This window comes from Accipiter gentilis, chromosome 19 (genome assembly GCF_929443795.1).
Source record: "Accipiter gentilis chromosome 19, bAccGen1.1, whole genome shotgun sequence".
Lineage (NCBI taxonomy): Eukaryota > Metazoa > Chordata > Aves > Accipitriformes > Accipitridae > Astur > Astur gentilis.
Window position 1 is genome coordinate 27,614,449 of NC_064898.1, and position 15,187 is coordinate 27,629,635.

A 15,187-nucleotide genomic window follows, 5' to 3' on the forward strand; every position below is an offset into this window, starting at 1 on the left:
AGGGGTATTACTGTAAGTGGCTCAGGCAGGAGCAAACAGCAGAAGAGGCTGGAGCTGGGCTTACACTGCAGGAGAGATTTGTTTCTAGTTCCTCTTGTCATCTCCGGAAGAATTAATTCCTCCTATAAGCCATGCTGAGAGGTACTCCTGGTGACCCGAGATCTGGCACCATGGATTTCCAGCTCCATGGCATGGGGTGGGATGGCTTCAGGGCCTCGCCACATGGATGCGTGAGCTGTCGGAGGTGGAGGTGATCCCTGGGGAGCTCATTCAGCAGCGTCACTGTCACTACTGTCCCTATCAGAGTCACCAGTCCTGTCCCCGCTGACCTTCCCCCCTTGTCCCTGCAGGCTCACTTCAGACGAGATGAGTTCCTGGGAAGGATCAATGAGATTGTCTATTTTCTCCCTTTTTGCCACTCGGAGCTCATCCAGCTTGTCAACAAGGAGCTGAATTTTTGGGCCAAGAAGGTAAAAACCATCCATGGCTTTAGAGGTAACTTCTCAAACAATGCATAAGCAGGAGGAAATCCCTGCCCAAGCCTTCATCCTCCTGATGTGGATGCAGAATGAATGTATATCTTTACCATAGTCTCACATGCTGTTCAACATGAGGGGACCCTACTCAGGAGGGTGGGGACCTCTTGGGATGGTGGGGGATGGTTCCTTCTGTGTTGGGGCAGCAATGAGCTTTGGGGCACGTTCAGAGACATTATTTGTCTAATTGGTCCTTGCACATCTGAGCTCTCCAGGGGGCCTAAATAGGAATTGGGGGGGCCACTTACTTTGGTGGGTCTGGCCTGGTGGAGCTCTCGGTGGTGCCCTTTCTTCCTTGGCCCAGGACTGCTCACACCCCACCATGCTGCCCGTGGTGTCCCCACTGCTCAAGGAATGGGGTGCCAGGGTTGCTTGAAGGCATCAGTAACTCTTCCTCTTCTTCCTCACCCGGCAGGCCAAGGCAAGGCACAACATCACCCTGCTGTGGGACAGGGAGGTCATGGACGTGCTGGCTGACGGCTACAACTTGCACTACGGTGCCCGGTCTATCAAACATGAGGTAAAACCAAGGACGGAGCACGGGTGAAGCCCATGGCATCACCTCCAGCCCTGCTCTGCACAAGGGGAGTCAGGAAGGGATTATTGCTTGGGTCTGTCCTGCAGAAGAGGGTCCCCACGGCTCCCGAGGGCAGACATTCATGATCTGTGGGAGGAAACAGCACAGACAGTACACTCCAGAAAGAGACAGGGAATAAGTAGGATGAGCAGGAGATTCTGGGACCCTGCGCTACCCGGAGGTGGGAAGGAGAGCTGCCCGGCTCCCTGGGAAGCTGCTCATAGGCGTTTTCTGATGGGAGCTGGTTTTATTTCTTCAGGTTGAGCGGCGCGTTGTGAACCAGTTGGCAGCTGCCTATGAGCAGGACCTGCTGCCGAGGGGCTGCACCTTGAGGATCACAGTGGAGGACTCGGACAAGCATCTGCTGAAAACCAAGGACAGCTCTTCCCCTGGAGCGGAAAAAACAAAGATGCCCACCCTGAGGTTGGAGATAGTGGAGAAAGACAGCAAATCCCGAAAACTGGACATCCAAGCGCCTCTGAACCCAGAAAACATTACTTACTTCTTGTAGGCAGCAATGAGCACTCCCGGAGCACACTCTGCCCCAGCAGCTGCCTCCGGGCAGCGCGGGCTGACAATAAAATACCGCAAGACTCGGAAGTGTGCAATGTGGCCACATCAGTGAGGGCAGGCAGTAGGTAGGGCAGGGGCAAAGCTGTGTTCCTGCTACCTCCGCTGCCTGGAGCCAGGCATGGGCAGGCAGGAGCTGCCCGATCAGCCTGCGCCTGCTTACTCTGGGGTGGGCGCAGAGGGCTCTGGAGCTGTAGCTATGGGTGGTGAGGTGCCACGCTGCCATTCGGGGACATACAGGTGGAGGGTCCTGGGGTTTCACTTGGCACAAGAGAAAGCATCAAAGCTTTTTAAGAAAGGGGAAAGCAGATTTCAGACTTTATGGGACCTGGGGTGTCCGGCTCTGGTAGGATTTGTCATTCCTTAAAGAGGAGGCTTGCTGTGGAGGCTGGGTTTGCTGGGTTGGACTGCGGCTGGAAAGGGGTAGGACAGGGATCGAGTGAGCGACAGCATTTTAAAAACCACCAGGCACTCTGACTCTGTATTTTGCCCGCTTCTCTTTATTTATTGGCAATAAACACGGCGTGCACATACAACCTGTGTCTGGCGCGGGCGCAGAGAGGACGGGTAGAGCAGAGGTGGGGATTGCCTGTGGGCAGGACACGTCCCCGGGGGGCTTCTGCATCTCCTGCTCCTCGCTGGGAGCCGTGAACAACAGCGACACATCTCCCCGTCCTGGCCGGGCAACATCCCAGTGCAAACCCCTCGCTTAATCCTCCCTGCTGCTTTGCTTCTGACCTGATTCAGGGAAATATTTAATATCTCAGGCTTAACCTAGCTGCCCAAGCTGTCCCCAGTGTCAGAGCTGGAGCAAAGGTCCCCAGCCCAGACCAATTACAGTGGCTGTCACTGGGCAGAATTGGATTTTTCCTGTGTGTTTGTATGCGGGAGGTTTTGCTCTCCCAAGCCGTGAGCTCTGCAGGGACTGATCCTGCCAGCAGCCGCATTTGCGGGTCCCCAGGGTTGGCTGGGGGCTGACCCTGGCCACCCCACGGTCACTCCTCCAGGGACCTGCCAGCAGTGGGACAGGGATGGAGGGACACAGGGGTGAGGGTGTCCCCTGCAGCCCATTTCAGGGTGCATCTCGTCTGGGGTGGAGGAGGGTTCCCGTGCCAAGGGCAGCGCCGCAGGGCTGATGGGGCAGATGGGGGGAGTTGTTAAGGGAAAATCCTCTGGATTTCTCCAATTTCCTCCGAGCATCCGGCTCCGAGCCTTGCCGGGGTTTGGGGGAAAGCATGGCCCAGCAGTGTGAGTGATTCGGGGATTTGCCTTCCTTGGCGAGGGTCCTGGTGCAGGGTCATGCCTGTCGGTCCTGGGCGCGTGGGATGAGGTGTCCCGTGGTGGGTACCGGCTGGGTTCGAGGTGCGCGGTCACCACCATCACCCCGCTGGGAGAAGAGCCCTCTCTGCCGCCGAGACAGCGGCACTTCACCAACACAGCACCCACTCCTCCAGCTGGTGACGTGTCGCAGAGGCGGATTATGAAGAGTAAGAAATTAAATACAAAAGGAAATCAAACCAAATAGCCTTCCCGAATCAATAAGCCTTAAGTCACAGTCCCTCCGGCATGGGGACAGGGATGGATCGGGGGTGACAGCCCCATCCGACACGGCAAAGCCACTATGTGAAGTCCCCCTGCCAGAGCATCCCCGCTGGTACTGCCAGGTCATGGCATGGCTTTAGTTTTGGCACTGGCACTCATTTCCAGGGGATACGTGAAGGTTGGAGGGGGGGGGGGGCTGCCTTGACCCACCTTTTCACCCTGGTCACCTTTTCTTGTCATGGGTCTTAATTCAGTAATGCTGCTGGGGACCTGAGCACTGCCTTCGGCCAGGGCTGCAAACGGGGCAGGAAGGCTGGAGAAGGGGAAAAGCTCTGCCTAAATGGAGCTGCTGGGATGGCAAGTGGAGCTGCCCCATCTTGGGCATCGCCCGTGCTGGTGGTCCATGGGTGCCCTGCTCCTCTCAACCCCTGTCCACTGCCTGGGCAGCTTCGGGCTGGCAGCGGGTGGGTGATGGAGCAGGAGAGGTTGAGCCTGTTCCCACCCAGGCGCTGGGATGTGGGGGCTGGCAATGCCCAGGGATCAGCTGAATGGGGAAGGGGGCCTCCGGCAGCAGGATTTGACCTTTACGAGCCACTCAAGGTGACCAGCAAGAGGACAGCAGGACAGCCAAAGCAGGTTTCTCTTCCCCTGAAAGGGTTTTGGACCTTCTCTGGACCCTCCCAAATTCAGATTTTTCATGGGAGGACCAGGAAGAGATTCAGCCGCTGCCGTGGTGGGCATGGCTGACTCCAACCCGACGGGTGGGAAGGGGAGTTTGCTGGCTCGGTCCCTGCTTCTTCCCCTGTGCCACAGCCAGGGAATCACACACCCCTTCGCATCCTTGCCCCAGGCGGGCAAGGCTGCAGAGGGGCCAGGGCTTGGGGAGGGAGTCCCCGAAAACACCGGGGTGCCTCACAGGGCAGCAAGCAGCATCCCCAAAACTGCTGTCACCTCCCGCAGCGAATGCCAGCCCCACGCTCTGCACAGACACGGGGGCTCGGCTGCCTCCAGCCGACGTCCAGCACCACACTGGCCTGGTGCAGGATGGGCAGCCTGGGTGGCACCGCAGGGCAAAGCTGGGATCCCTGGGAACTCCCCAAGTGCCAGCCAGGCCCCAAACCTGGGGGGCTGCAAGAAGCAATGGGGCTGAAAACGGGTCTTGCAGCAGTAGTAAAGTGTGCGATGGGGCGGGGGGGGCAGAGCTGAGCGTGCTGTGCCGGGCAGTGCTGCACGACGCTGAGCCTGACCCCAGGGATGAAGGCAGATTCCCTCCATGCAGCCCTAGGGAGCGGCTCCTTCCCCAGCACCCCTGTGCCACGACACCAGCACCCCCACACCGGCACCGCCGGGCGCGGGGCACCCGGTGCCGTGGCTCTCGCGGGTCCTCCTGCACGACAGTGGGAACGGGCCCCATCCCTGCCTTGGAGCTGCTGGCTGGGGTGCAAGGAGAGCAGGGACCCCACGGCCAGGCATGCTGTGCCACGCTGTGAAATGTCATGCTGTGGCATGGCACGTCACGATATGCCGTGTCATGCCATGCCATGCTGTGCTGGGTCACACTGTGCTGTGCCATCATGCTATGGCATTCTGTGCCACACCACACTCTGCCGTGCCATGCCATTCTGTTCCATGCTATGCCAATCTCTGCCATGCTTTGCTGTGTCATGCCATGCTGTGCCACGCCGTGCCGTGCCGTGCCGTGCTGTGCCGTGCCCCCAGGGGAGTACAGCCACGAGGGCCCCATCAGCAGGAGCATCCCGGCCGGGACGGCACTTGGGGGGCACATGGGGCCCTCCCTGATCGTTTTATTTGTTTTTAATTGTGCTGGAGGCGCGGCGCCGGCGTCCTCTGAGCAAACAGCAGCGGGTGAAAGGGCTCCCTCTGACAGATCAAATAAATGTGCCACCACAGCCAGGCCGGGAACAATAAACGGGAGGCAGGATCCGGAGGGGAGAAACATCAGGCTGTGACGGGGGAAATTCAATTACCGCCAGCCTTCAGCCCCGTGCCGGGCTCCTAATTCGATTAGGGGCAGGCGAGCTCCAGCGAGCGGAGGGGCCTCGGTGCAGCCCCGGCTTGGGGCTTTGTCACCGGGAACAAAGCGGCGGTGGCGGCCGGAGGCCTCCGGCACCACTGGGCCGTGCACGGTGCGGGACCAACTGCCCCGGTAGCAGCGGGGCAGGGACCTGCTGGGGGTCTGCGCCACAGCATGGGTGTCCCTGTGGGGTGACACAGCCTGGATGGGACGTGGGATGATGCCATGGGTGCTGCCATCGGGTGCTGCTACAGGGCATGGGCTGCGCCTGGTCAACAACCCCGACAAAGCTGGGACTTGAGCTGTGCGGGGTACCTGGGTTGTGCCCAAAGGGGGTCCCGTCAGAGAGGGTCTTATCAGCCCCCCCAGCTCCAGAGGGGCCCCAGCCCACCTGGACACAGGGACATGGCCCTCGGGTCACGGACGGTCCCCAAAGCCTGGCGGGATGGAGGGACGGGGCGTCCCTGTCCCCAGCTCCTGCACCATGCCCAGTCCTTCCCGCTGCCATTGGCACCTGTTTCATGGGGAGGGGTGTCAGCCCGTGCCCCCACCCCATCAGGCCATGCTGGGGACAACCAGGTGCCCCTGCTGCCAGCACCCATCTTCCTTCACCCACCGAAATCGGGAGGTTTCACCCACATCTGCATCCCAGCTCCCACAGGAGCCACAGGGATGCAGGGGGTCTCCCTGGCACTGCCCCTCACCCCTGGCCGGGCCGGGCCGGGGTGCCCCAGCTCACCCACCATCCCACTCCTCCCCCCATATCCCCCCCCTTGTCCCCCTCCCTCTCCTCACCTCCTTCATCCCCCCCCCCCCCCTTCCCCGTTCTGCCCCTGGCTCTGGGTAGCAATAGCAGCAGCTCCTTGCGTGGCAGATTGCTACCTAATTAGTTTAGAGGGAAAACTTAATTGAATTAACTTTTTCACAACTCCAGCAGCCTGACAGTCGGGGCTCTCGCTCAGCCGCCAGCCTCCAGCTCCATGATCTAATTAACTTGTTTAGCAACCTGCCCGCTCGGCCGGCGCAGCTGGGGTGGGCGCGGGTGGGGAGCACCCATCAGCCCCTGCCCGCGCTCACGGGTGTTCCGAGGGTCCCATGGAGAGGGACCGGACCCGCACCTGGCTCACCCGGGTGGCAGCGGTGGCAGTTCCCAGTGAGGGGAGCCTGGCCGGGAGCGGGGGCATCAGCTCTGCCCTGCGGGACATGGGGCGGGCGAGACGTGGGGCAGAATGCAGGACAAGACGTGGGTCAGGGCATGGGGCAAGATGCAGGGCAGGGCATGGGGCAGGACACGGGACAGGGCATGGGGCAGGAGATGGGGCAGGACGCGGGACAGGGCATGGGGCAGGATGCAGGACAGGGCATGGGGCAGGAGATGGGGCAGGACGCCGGACAGGGCATGGGGCAGGATGCGGGACAGGGCATGGGGCAGGAGATGGGGCAGGACACGGGGCAGGAGATGGGGCAGGACACGGGACAGGGCATGGGGCAGGAGATGGGGCAGGACACGGGACAGGGCATGGGGCAGGATGCGGGGCAGGACATGGGGCTGGATACAGAGCAGGAGATGGGGGAGGACAGGTCCCGGGCAGCCCCCAGGACAGCGGGGGCCCGTGCCAAGCACCCCAGTCCCATCCCGGTGCCCAAGCGGAGACGAGCCCCATGGGCAGAGCTGATCCGGCAGGCCCTGGGCAGGGTCTGGCCTTTCCCCCAGCCCCGGGGTGGGGGGGTGGGGGGGGATGCCCGCTGAGAGGGCAGGGACCCCCCTCCTCCCCGGGCTGTGGGCACAAAGCCCTTAGCTGGGCGTAATTAGACTTTTAAATCCTCTTTAGTGAAAGTGTTTGTCTTGAAAATGTCCCCAAATCCTCCCCAAATCCCCCCCCTGCACCCCCCCCCAGTGCCACTGAAAAGGGGCAAAGCCTCTACCTTGGCCTCAGCCGGACAGGGGGTCCCAGCGGGGCAGGGATGAGGCGCTTTGAAATGCAACTGGGCTGCACATTGGGGGGGGGGGGGGGGGGGGGGGCGTAAAGGGCCCCGGGAGAGGAGAGGAAGGGGGGGCTGAGCACCCCCTCGCAGGCCCCTGCTCCCTCCCATGCACCCGTGGGTTTTGGGGTGCCCCTGCTGCCCTCCTGCTCCCGGGATGCTCAGCCCCAGAGCCACCCCCCCCCCATGAAGGGGACCCCCGTGTCCCGTCCCCCACCCCGGACGGTGGGCCCAGGGGATGGTGGGCCCTTCCCGCAGCACGTGCCCCGGAACCTTCCCGGGATGCCACCTGCGAGGGTGGCCGGTGCTCGGGGACACTGGGGACCCAGCGGCCACTGAGGTTGGGGTGGATGGATGTAAGGGCTGGGGGGGGGGGGGGGTGACCCATCAGGGACAGGGACAATCTGCTGCCTGTCCCCCCCGCGGCCCCTCGCTCCCCGGTGCTGGCAGAGCATCGCCTGCACTCTGCTGAAAAAGCGGCAGCCGGGCCCACCCGAGAAGTCGTCTGTCCCTGAGGCTGGGGGGCCCCTGGGTGTGGGATGGAGGTGGTCACCCCCGTGGGGGACCGCAGGGCTCGGGGTACCCAGACCTCCCCCCCCCCCGACCCCAGGATCATCCTGTGACCCCCCCGGGACAGCCGGGGCTGGAGCTGGGCAGGAGCCCTGTCAGAGCTGGGTGGCACGAACTAGCCCCCAGCCCCGCTCCCCGTCCCCCCCCAGCACTGGGGCACAGGGGTTGCGCTGGCTGGGGGGCACCCCTCACCCCAGCTGTGCCATGGGGCAGGGAGGGGCCGACCCCACGGGTGGGTGCCCTGGGGCCCCCCCTGTGCTGCCGTGGGGTGTCTGGGGGCGGGGGGGGTGGTGGGGTGGGGAGCGGTGCCGGGGGAAGGGAAGGGCCAGGGGTCAGGTGGGGGTGGATCCGTGGGGGCACAGTGGGATGGGGGTGGAATTGGGATGGAGTGGGGATGGGGATTGGGAATGGGACTGAGTTGGGGATTGGGATGAGGATGGGATTGGGATGGGCTGGAGTGGGGATGGGGATGGGACAGGGATCGGGACGGGGACCGGGATGCGGATGGAAGCGGGATGGAGCGGGGAACGGGACTGGGATGAGGATGGGGTTGGGGTGGGATGGGGATGGGGCAGGGGACGGGGACGGGGAGGGACGGTGGGGAGGGGGCCGTGGCGGGGACGGGGCTGGAGAACGGGACGGGGCTGGGACCGGTACCGGGGCCGCTGCTGCTGGTTCCCGGGACCGGGGGGTGGGGGGGGACCGCGGGGGGGGGGCCCTGCCGAGGACCCGGCGCACCGGCAGGGACGGCGGGGCCGCCCGCCCGCCCCGGGGCCGCTGCCCACCGCCCGCCCCGACGTGCGCGGCTGCCGGGGCCGGGCCGGGAGCCGGGGTTTGGGGGGGGGGGGGGGGGGGGGCGGCTGAGTTGGGGGGGCTGTGCGGATCTCGGCGGGCGCCCACGAAGGGTTAAGGGCGGGGGGCGGCGGCGGGCGGGGGGGGGGGGGGGGGGCGGGTGGCGGCGGCTCCGCCCGCTCCTGCTGCGCCCGCCGTCCCCGGGAGATATTGTCATGCAAAAGCCCCCGGCGAGCGCAGCCTTTGTCCGCCGCTCCCCCCGCCGGTATATTTACGGGGCGCGGCGGCCCGGGGCGGGCTGGGGCGGCGGATGGCGGGGGCGGGCCGGGGGCCGGCGGGCAGGCGGCGGCGGTAACGGGCGGGCGGCAGCCGGGGCCGCTCCATGTTCGCCATGGACTACTCCTACCTCAACTCCTACGACTCCTGCGTGGCCGCCATGGAGGCGTCCGCCTACGAGTTCAGCCCCTGCAGCCAGGCCGGCTCCTTCCAGTACAGCCCCATGCGGGGGGGCTTCGGCACCGGGCCCGCCTGCCCCCCCCTCGCCTCCGCCAACTGCGCCCTGGGCGCGCTGCGCGACCACCAGCCCTCGCCCTACTCGGCAGGTAACGGAGCCGGGACCCCCGGACCCCCCCCCCCCCCCCGCCCCGCGCCCACCGGGGGACGCCGCCACCACCACCCCACCCCCCCGGCCCCGCTTGCCTCCCACCGCGCCCCCCCCCACCCCCCCCGGCCCGGCCCCGAGCCCCGGCACCCGCTGGCCGGGCGTGCGGGAGCATCCCCGGCCGCCGGTGCCCGGCGCTGTCGGTTCCCGGGGCCGCCGGGGCCCGGTACTGCCGGTGCTCTGTGCCGTCCTTGACAGCTGCCGCCGGGGCTCGGGGCCGCCGGTGCCGCCGGGGCTCGGTACCGTCGGGGCTCGCTGCCGCCGGTAACTCCTCGCCGCCGTCGGTGTTCGCTACCGTCCGTCCTCGGTGCCGTCGGCTCCCAGTACCGTCGGAACCGGCTGCCGGCGGTGCCCGGTGCCGCTGGTGACCGCTGCCGTTGGTACCCGCTACCGTCGGTGCTCGGTGCGATCGGTTGCCGGTACCGTCGATTCCCGCTACCTCCGGTGCTCGCTGCCCTCGGTTCCCGGTCCCGCCGGTGCCCGCTGCCATCGATTCCCGGTCCCGTCTGTTCCCGGTCCCGCCGGTGCCCGCTGCCATCGATTCCCGGTCCCGTCGGTTCCCTGTCCCGCCGGTTCCCGGCGCCGCCGGTGCTCGCAGCCCAGGCTGGCCCCGCCACGGCCGCCCCCGAGCCCGGTCCCCGCCGCCCCCGGGCCCGTTGCCGGGCGGGCGCCCCGTGCGCGGCCGCGGAGCCCCCGAGGTCCCCGGGGCTGCGGCGGCCCCGGAGCGGGGCTGGGGGGGGGGCACCGCCGCCGGGCTCCCCTTCCCCGCTCCGTTTTCGTTGCCGCCGCGGACGCGCTGCCCGCGGAGGCGCCGACAACGAAGGAGCCGCCGGACGGGACCGGCCGCCCCCCCCTAGCCCCGGCCCCGGTTCCCAGCCCCGCACCGGCCCCGCTCCCGCCGCTGGGGGACCCCGCCGAGGGGGCGGCGGCAACGAACGAACGGGACCGGGGGACGCGGGGAGGCAGCGGCCGAGCTCCGCGGCCGCCCTGCCCGCCCTGTCCTGCCCACCCTGCCCGCTGCATCCCTGCCCGCTGCATCCCTGCCCGGTCCATCCCTGCCCGCTCCATCCCTGCCCGCTGCATCCCTGCCCGCTGCATCCCTGCCCGGTCCATCCCTGCCCGGTGCATCCCTGCCCGGTGCATCCCTGCCCGCTGCATCCCTGCCCGCTGCATCCCGCCCGGTGCATCCCTGCCCGGTCCATCCCTGCCCGCTGCATCCCGCCCGGTCCATCCCTGCCCGGTCCATCCCTGCCCGCTGCATCCCTGCCCGCTGCATCCCGCCCGGTGCATCCCTGCCCACTGCATCCCTGCCCGCTGCATCCCACCCGGTGCATCCCTGCCCGCTGCATCCCACCCGGTGCATCCCAGCCCGGTCCATCCCTGCCCGGTCCATCCCTGCCCGGTGCATCCCTGCCCGGTCTATCCCTGCCCGCTGCATCCCGCCCGGTGCATCCCTGCCCGCTGCATCCCTGCCCGCTGCATCCCGCCCGGTGCATCCCAGCTCCCTGCATCCCACCCGGTGTCCCCTGCCCAGTGAACCCCTGTTCCCCTGCCCGCTGTGTCCCTGCCGGCCTTGCCCGCTGTGCCAGCCCCTCTCACCCCGTCCTCTCCCTCCCCAGTGCCATACAAATTCTTCTCGGACCCGTCGGGGATCAACGAGAAGCGGAAGCAGCGGCGGATCCGGACGACGTTCACCAGCTCCCAGCTGAAGGAGCTGGAGAGGGTCTTTGCCGAGACGCACTACCCCGACATCTACACCCGCGAGGAGCTGGCCCTCAAAATTGACCTCACCGAAGCCCGGGTGCAGGTGAGGGGCCTGGGGATGGGGATGGGGGGGGGGTCTCTGGTCCAGGCGGCTGCACCCCAACATTGGGATCTGCTGCTCACATTGGGGTCATGTCAGGGAAGCGATGGGGACCCACCGCAGGGTCCCAACGTGGGGACCCACCCCCCAGGAATCGAACGCGTCCGTGTGTTTTCCCAGTGCCGGGTGCCCTGGCCGGGACCGGAGTGTTTCCACCAGGTCGTTCCCCAGCGATCGGCTGGGATGGGGGACAGGGATCAGGGCTGGGACCCCGCTTTGTCACCGCAGCAGCGAGGGGACGGGATGAGGCACAGCCGGGGGGCTCAGCGGAACCCCCCCGGGGCCCGGCCCCGCTGCCGGCAGAGGTGGGGGGGTTTGGCTCGTGCCACATCGCTGCGCTGGCACTCCTCAGCAGTGACTTGTTACAGTCCCAAACGCATTGAGGTCGGGTGGATTTGGTAAAGGCCGTGGGGGGTGGAGATCGGCCCTGCAGTGATGCAGACCCCCCCCCTTTGTCCGTGCAGCCCTCCCCCCTTCGATGGCACCGCGGTCCTCACGGGGCACCAGGACTCAGGGCAGGGAGAGGGTCCCAGCCGGACAATGTCCCTGGGAGGGACACGGCCAGTGTGACCCCTCTGGAGAGGGGGACAATGCTGGGGGGTGGTCAATGGGGAGGGTGACATCCCACAGCAGGAGGGGACCCATCCAGTGGCCCCCAGCCCAGCTGCGGAGTGTGGGGGGGGTTGGGGCAGATGTGCCCCTCCAGCCTCAGCTCCAGCTCCCCTCTGGTTTTGGCTGAAAATGGGGTGGTTTGGGGCAGCTCCTGCCCCCCCTCCAGCGTGGGCTCAGGCACCGTGGAGGGAGTTGCTTTGTCAGCACACAGGGGAAAAACAAGGTTCCCCCCCCGTTTCCACGGGTGCAAGGGCAGGTGCTCGGTGGGTGCCGGGGGGGCGGACAGGACCGTGCTGGGTTATTGGGGGCCAGGCAGGGATGAGAGGGGCCAGGTGGGACGGGCACGGCAGGCACAGCCTGAGGAATGGTGCGGGACACTCCGGGGTTGTTCTTGGGGGGGGACGACGGTGTGCCTGCTGCACCCCAAGCCGTGGTAACCCACGGCTCAGTGACATGGGGACAGTTTAGGAGGGATCGCCCCGGGTGTCCTCAGTGGGTCCTGCTGCACCCCAACCCTGGCCCCCCTCAGCTGGGGGTTCCCAGGCTGCCCAGCGGGTCCCAGCAGTGAGATCTGTCTGCGGCAGCACCACGATCGGGGCAGCAGTGGGAGACGCCGGCATGGCAGAGCCAGCGCCCGTGTCCCTGACACCCCAGGGAACGTCTCGGTCCCTGGGCCGCCCCCCAGCGTGTCCTTGCACCGAGCACCAGGGATGCTCTGTGGGTGAAGGGTCCCATGGGACCCTGCTCCCCCCGTCCCCCCAGAGCGTTCCGCAGTGCCATGGAGCAGCCAGGGGATACGGCCGGGCTGGCGGCTGTTGCTAACCGGAATGGCACGGCTTGGCCCCGGCAGCCGCCCCTCCGCAGCAGCGGCACAACCTGCCCTCGGCATCCTGCAGGCAGGATGGATGCTGCAGTCCCTCAGTGCTGGGGGGTCCTGGTCGCTAAGGGTGGGGGACCCACAGGGCTGGGGGTCCTGGTCCCTAAGGGTAGGGGACCAGGCAGTGTTTCCAGGTCCGGCCATTTCCAGGCGAGGCTGCTGACATCCCCAGCGGCTGCGGGGACAGAACTCTGCTGTGGTTCGGAATGGGATGTGATGGACACGGTCCTGGGGGAAAACTGCTGGCGATGAGGTGGTGGTGCCCATGGACCCCCCCATCCTGCCAGCACCTTGTGGCACCGTGTGCTACCAAGTCCTTGCCGGGGAGGGGGGTCCCACCTTTGGGGTCACCTCCCTCCCAGGTGGGGATGGTGAGCGGGGCCGACGCTGCGGTCGGCACCGTGGGGAAGGTGCGTGCTGCGGACCCTGGGGGGGCACAGGCTGCATGGGGGGGGGGGCTCTGACCCCACGGGGTGCAGGCAGGGGGGCAGCGTGGGCCCCAGCAGTGCCCCTCACTGTCTGCCAAGGAGCCCCTGCAGAGCCTCCCGGCATCGCCGGTGCTTGTGCCGCAGCACCGCAGCAGTGCCAGCGCCCAGCATCAGCGCCACAAAGCCTGTAGCTGGTTTTAGACGTATTGACCCCTCCCCGGTGCAGTGGAAAACGTTTCATCCGTGGGAGTGGGGGTGTTGCAAGGGGCACCCCGGGGCGAGCACCCTGGCATGGGGGGGCTGCGGAGCCATCTGCACCCCATGGGTTCCCCAAACCCCCACGGATGGCAGCACGGGGTCCTCCCATCCCCTCCAGGTCTGGTTCCAGAACCGCCGAGCCAAATTCCGCAAGCAGGAACGGGCGGCCAACGCCAAGGGTGCCGGTGCCACCGCCGGCACCGCCGGCAAGAAGTCAGAGCCGCGCTCTTCCTCAGAGGACGACGAGTCCAAGGAGTCCAACTGCAGCCCGACGCCGGACAGCACGGCATCCCTGCCCGCCGCCGGCAGCCTCGGCAGCCCCGGCAGCAGCCTGAGCCCCAGCCCCGGTGCGGGGCCACCCATGGGACCCGGCCATCCCCCCCAGCCCCTCAAGGCGCCCATCTGGCCCGGCGTGAGCACCAGCAGCGGCACCGCCAACGCCACCGACCTGCTGAAGGCCTGGCAGCCCGCCGAAGCCGTGCCGGGACCTTTCTCCGGCGTTCTCTCCTCCTTCCATCGGAAGCCCAACGCCCTCAAGACAAACCTCTTCTGATGTGCCGGTCACCGGATCCGGCTGCCCCGAACCCCCCCGGCCCCCCACCGCCAGCCCCTGCCCACCGCGCCGATGTTCCCGCCGTGGACCCAGCGATGATGCTCCGGCAAATGGCTGCCGGCAGGGAGATGGACCGTGGACCCCCCCCAGCCCTGCCCAGCTGCCAGCACCCAAAGCTGCTCCCCGAGAGGGCCACGGGACCCCCACCTTCTCCCGGACCCTGTGCCGACAGGACAGACCCGGAGCTGGGGGCAGCCCCCGCCGATGGCTCCCACCGGCACCACCCACCCACGGGTGCTGTGGGACCACAGGGGTGCAAATGTGGGGGGGGGCAGCAGCCCCTGGCCCAGCCGGCATGTCTGGGCAGAGCCATCACTTCGGCATGCTTTTGGGGGGAGTCCCGGTGCACCCCAGGGGCAGGGACAGCTATGGGGCTCCCCATGGCACTGCGGGTGCTCCGGCATCATGGTGGTCCCCCCGGGAGGCCCCCCCCCACGGGCCATGCCGCTGGGCTGGGGGCGAGGAAGCACTTTAGGGCTGGGGGTTTTGGGGGCCACGGGGTGAGCAGTGCCGGGGAATTTGGCAGCAAGAGCCTCCCTTTGGCATGGGGGGAGTGATGCACCCCCTCCCCCAAATCCTGCGGACACGGACTTGCCTCCCTGCCCCCCCCCCCCCCCCCAGCAGCACCCCAGCCCAGCAGAACTGGAAGGGAGGAAACACCCCCACACCCCCCGGGGTGCAACGAGATTTTGGGGTGCAAATGCAGGACTGGGGCTTTCCGCTCGCTGGCAATGCCGTGGATGCTGCCAACGGGGACGAGGCATCGGGAACTGTCACCATCCTGCTGTGCCGGGGCTGAGCTGCTCCGGTGATGCCGCAGCTCCTCCGGAGAGGGGCTGGCATGGGACGGACCACCCGGAGCAGCCGGTGGGGCCCTCGGACGAGCCGCGACCCCTCGCCGGCCGTCACCACCGCGCCAGGAGCAGGATGGGTGCTCTCACCGGAGCTGGCACGGATGCAGCCACGACCCCCCCTCCGGCACATCACCCCTGGGCAGGGACCTTGCAAAGGGTCCCGGGGGAGCCCAGGGTGCAGCTCAGCCCCTTGCACCCACCGTGCCGGTGCTGGCCTTGCCGGTGGGCTTTGCAGCACGGTGAGCACCGGCATGGCTGTACCGGCGTACCTGTCTGTGTGTCTGCGCAGCGGCAGCGGTCGGACCCCATCCCCGTCCCCTCCCTGCCGAGGGTCCCGTGTCCCCCCCCCGTCCCAGCTGAGGTGGGTTTGGGTTTCACCTTTTTTCTTTTTTTTTTTTTTTTTAACCGTTCTGTA

At 67.0% G+C, this 15,187-nt stretch overlaps 2 protein-coding genes across 2 annotated transcripts in view; both read left to right on the top strand.

Annotated features, from left to right (window-relative positions):
• Positions 1-2,235, top strand: part of CLPB (caseinolytic mitochondrial matrix peptidase chaperone subunit B) — an 85,974-nt gene extending 83,739 nt beyond the window's left edge. Inside the window, exons 14-16 of the mRNA XM_049823274.1 lie at positions 351-470; positions 952-1,056; positions 1,373-2,235. Of these exons, the coding sequence (XP_049679231.1) occupies positions 351-470; positions 952-1,056; positions 1,373-1,624 (477 nt within the window). The 3' untranslated portion in view covers positions 1,625-2,235. The remainder of the gene's footprint in view (positions 1-350; positions 471-951; positions 1,057-1,372) is intronic.
• Positions 2,236-8,955: 6,720 nt separating this feature from the next.
• PHOX2A (paired like homeobox 2A) lies at positions 8,956-13,934 on the top strand. The gene is made up of 3 exons (XM_049823207.1): positions 8,956-9,207; positions 10,886-11,073; positions 13,424-13,934. Exons 1-3 carry the CDS (start codon positions 8,988-8,990, stop codon positions 13,856-13,858), a joined length of 843 nt encoding a protein of 280 aa, XP_049679164.1. The 5' UTR covers positions 8,956-8,987; the 3' UTR covers positions 13,859-13,934.
• The last annotated feature ends 1,253 nt before the right edge of the window (positions 13,935-15,187 follow it).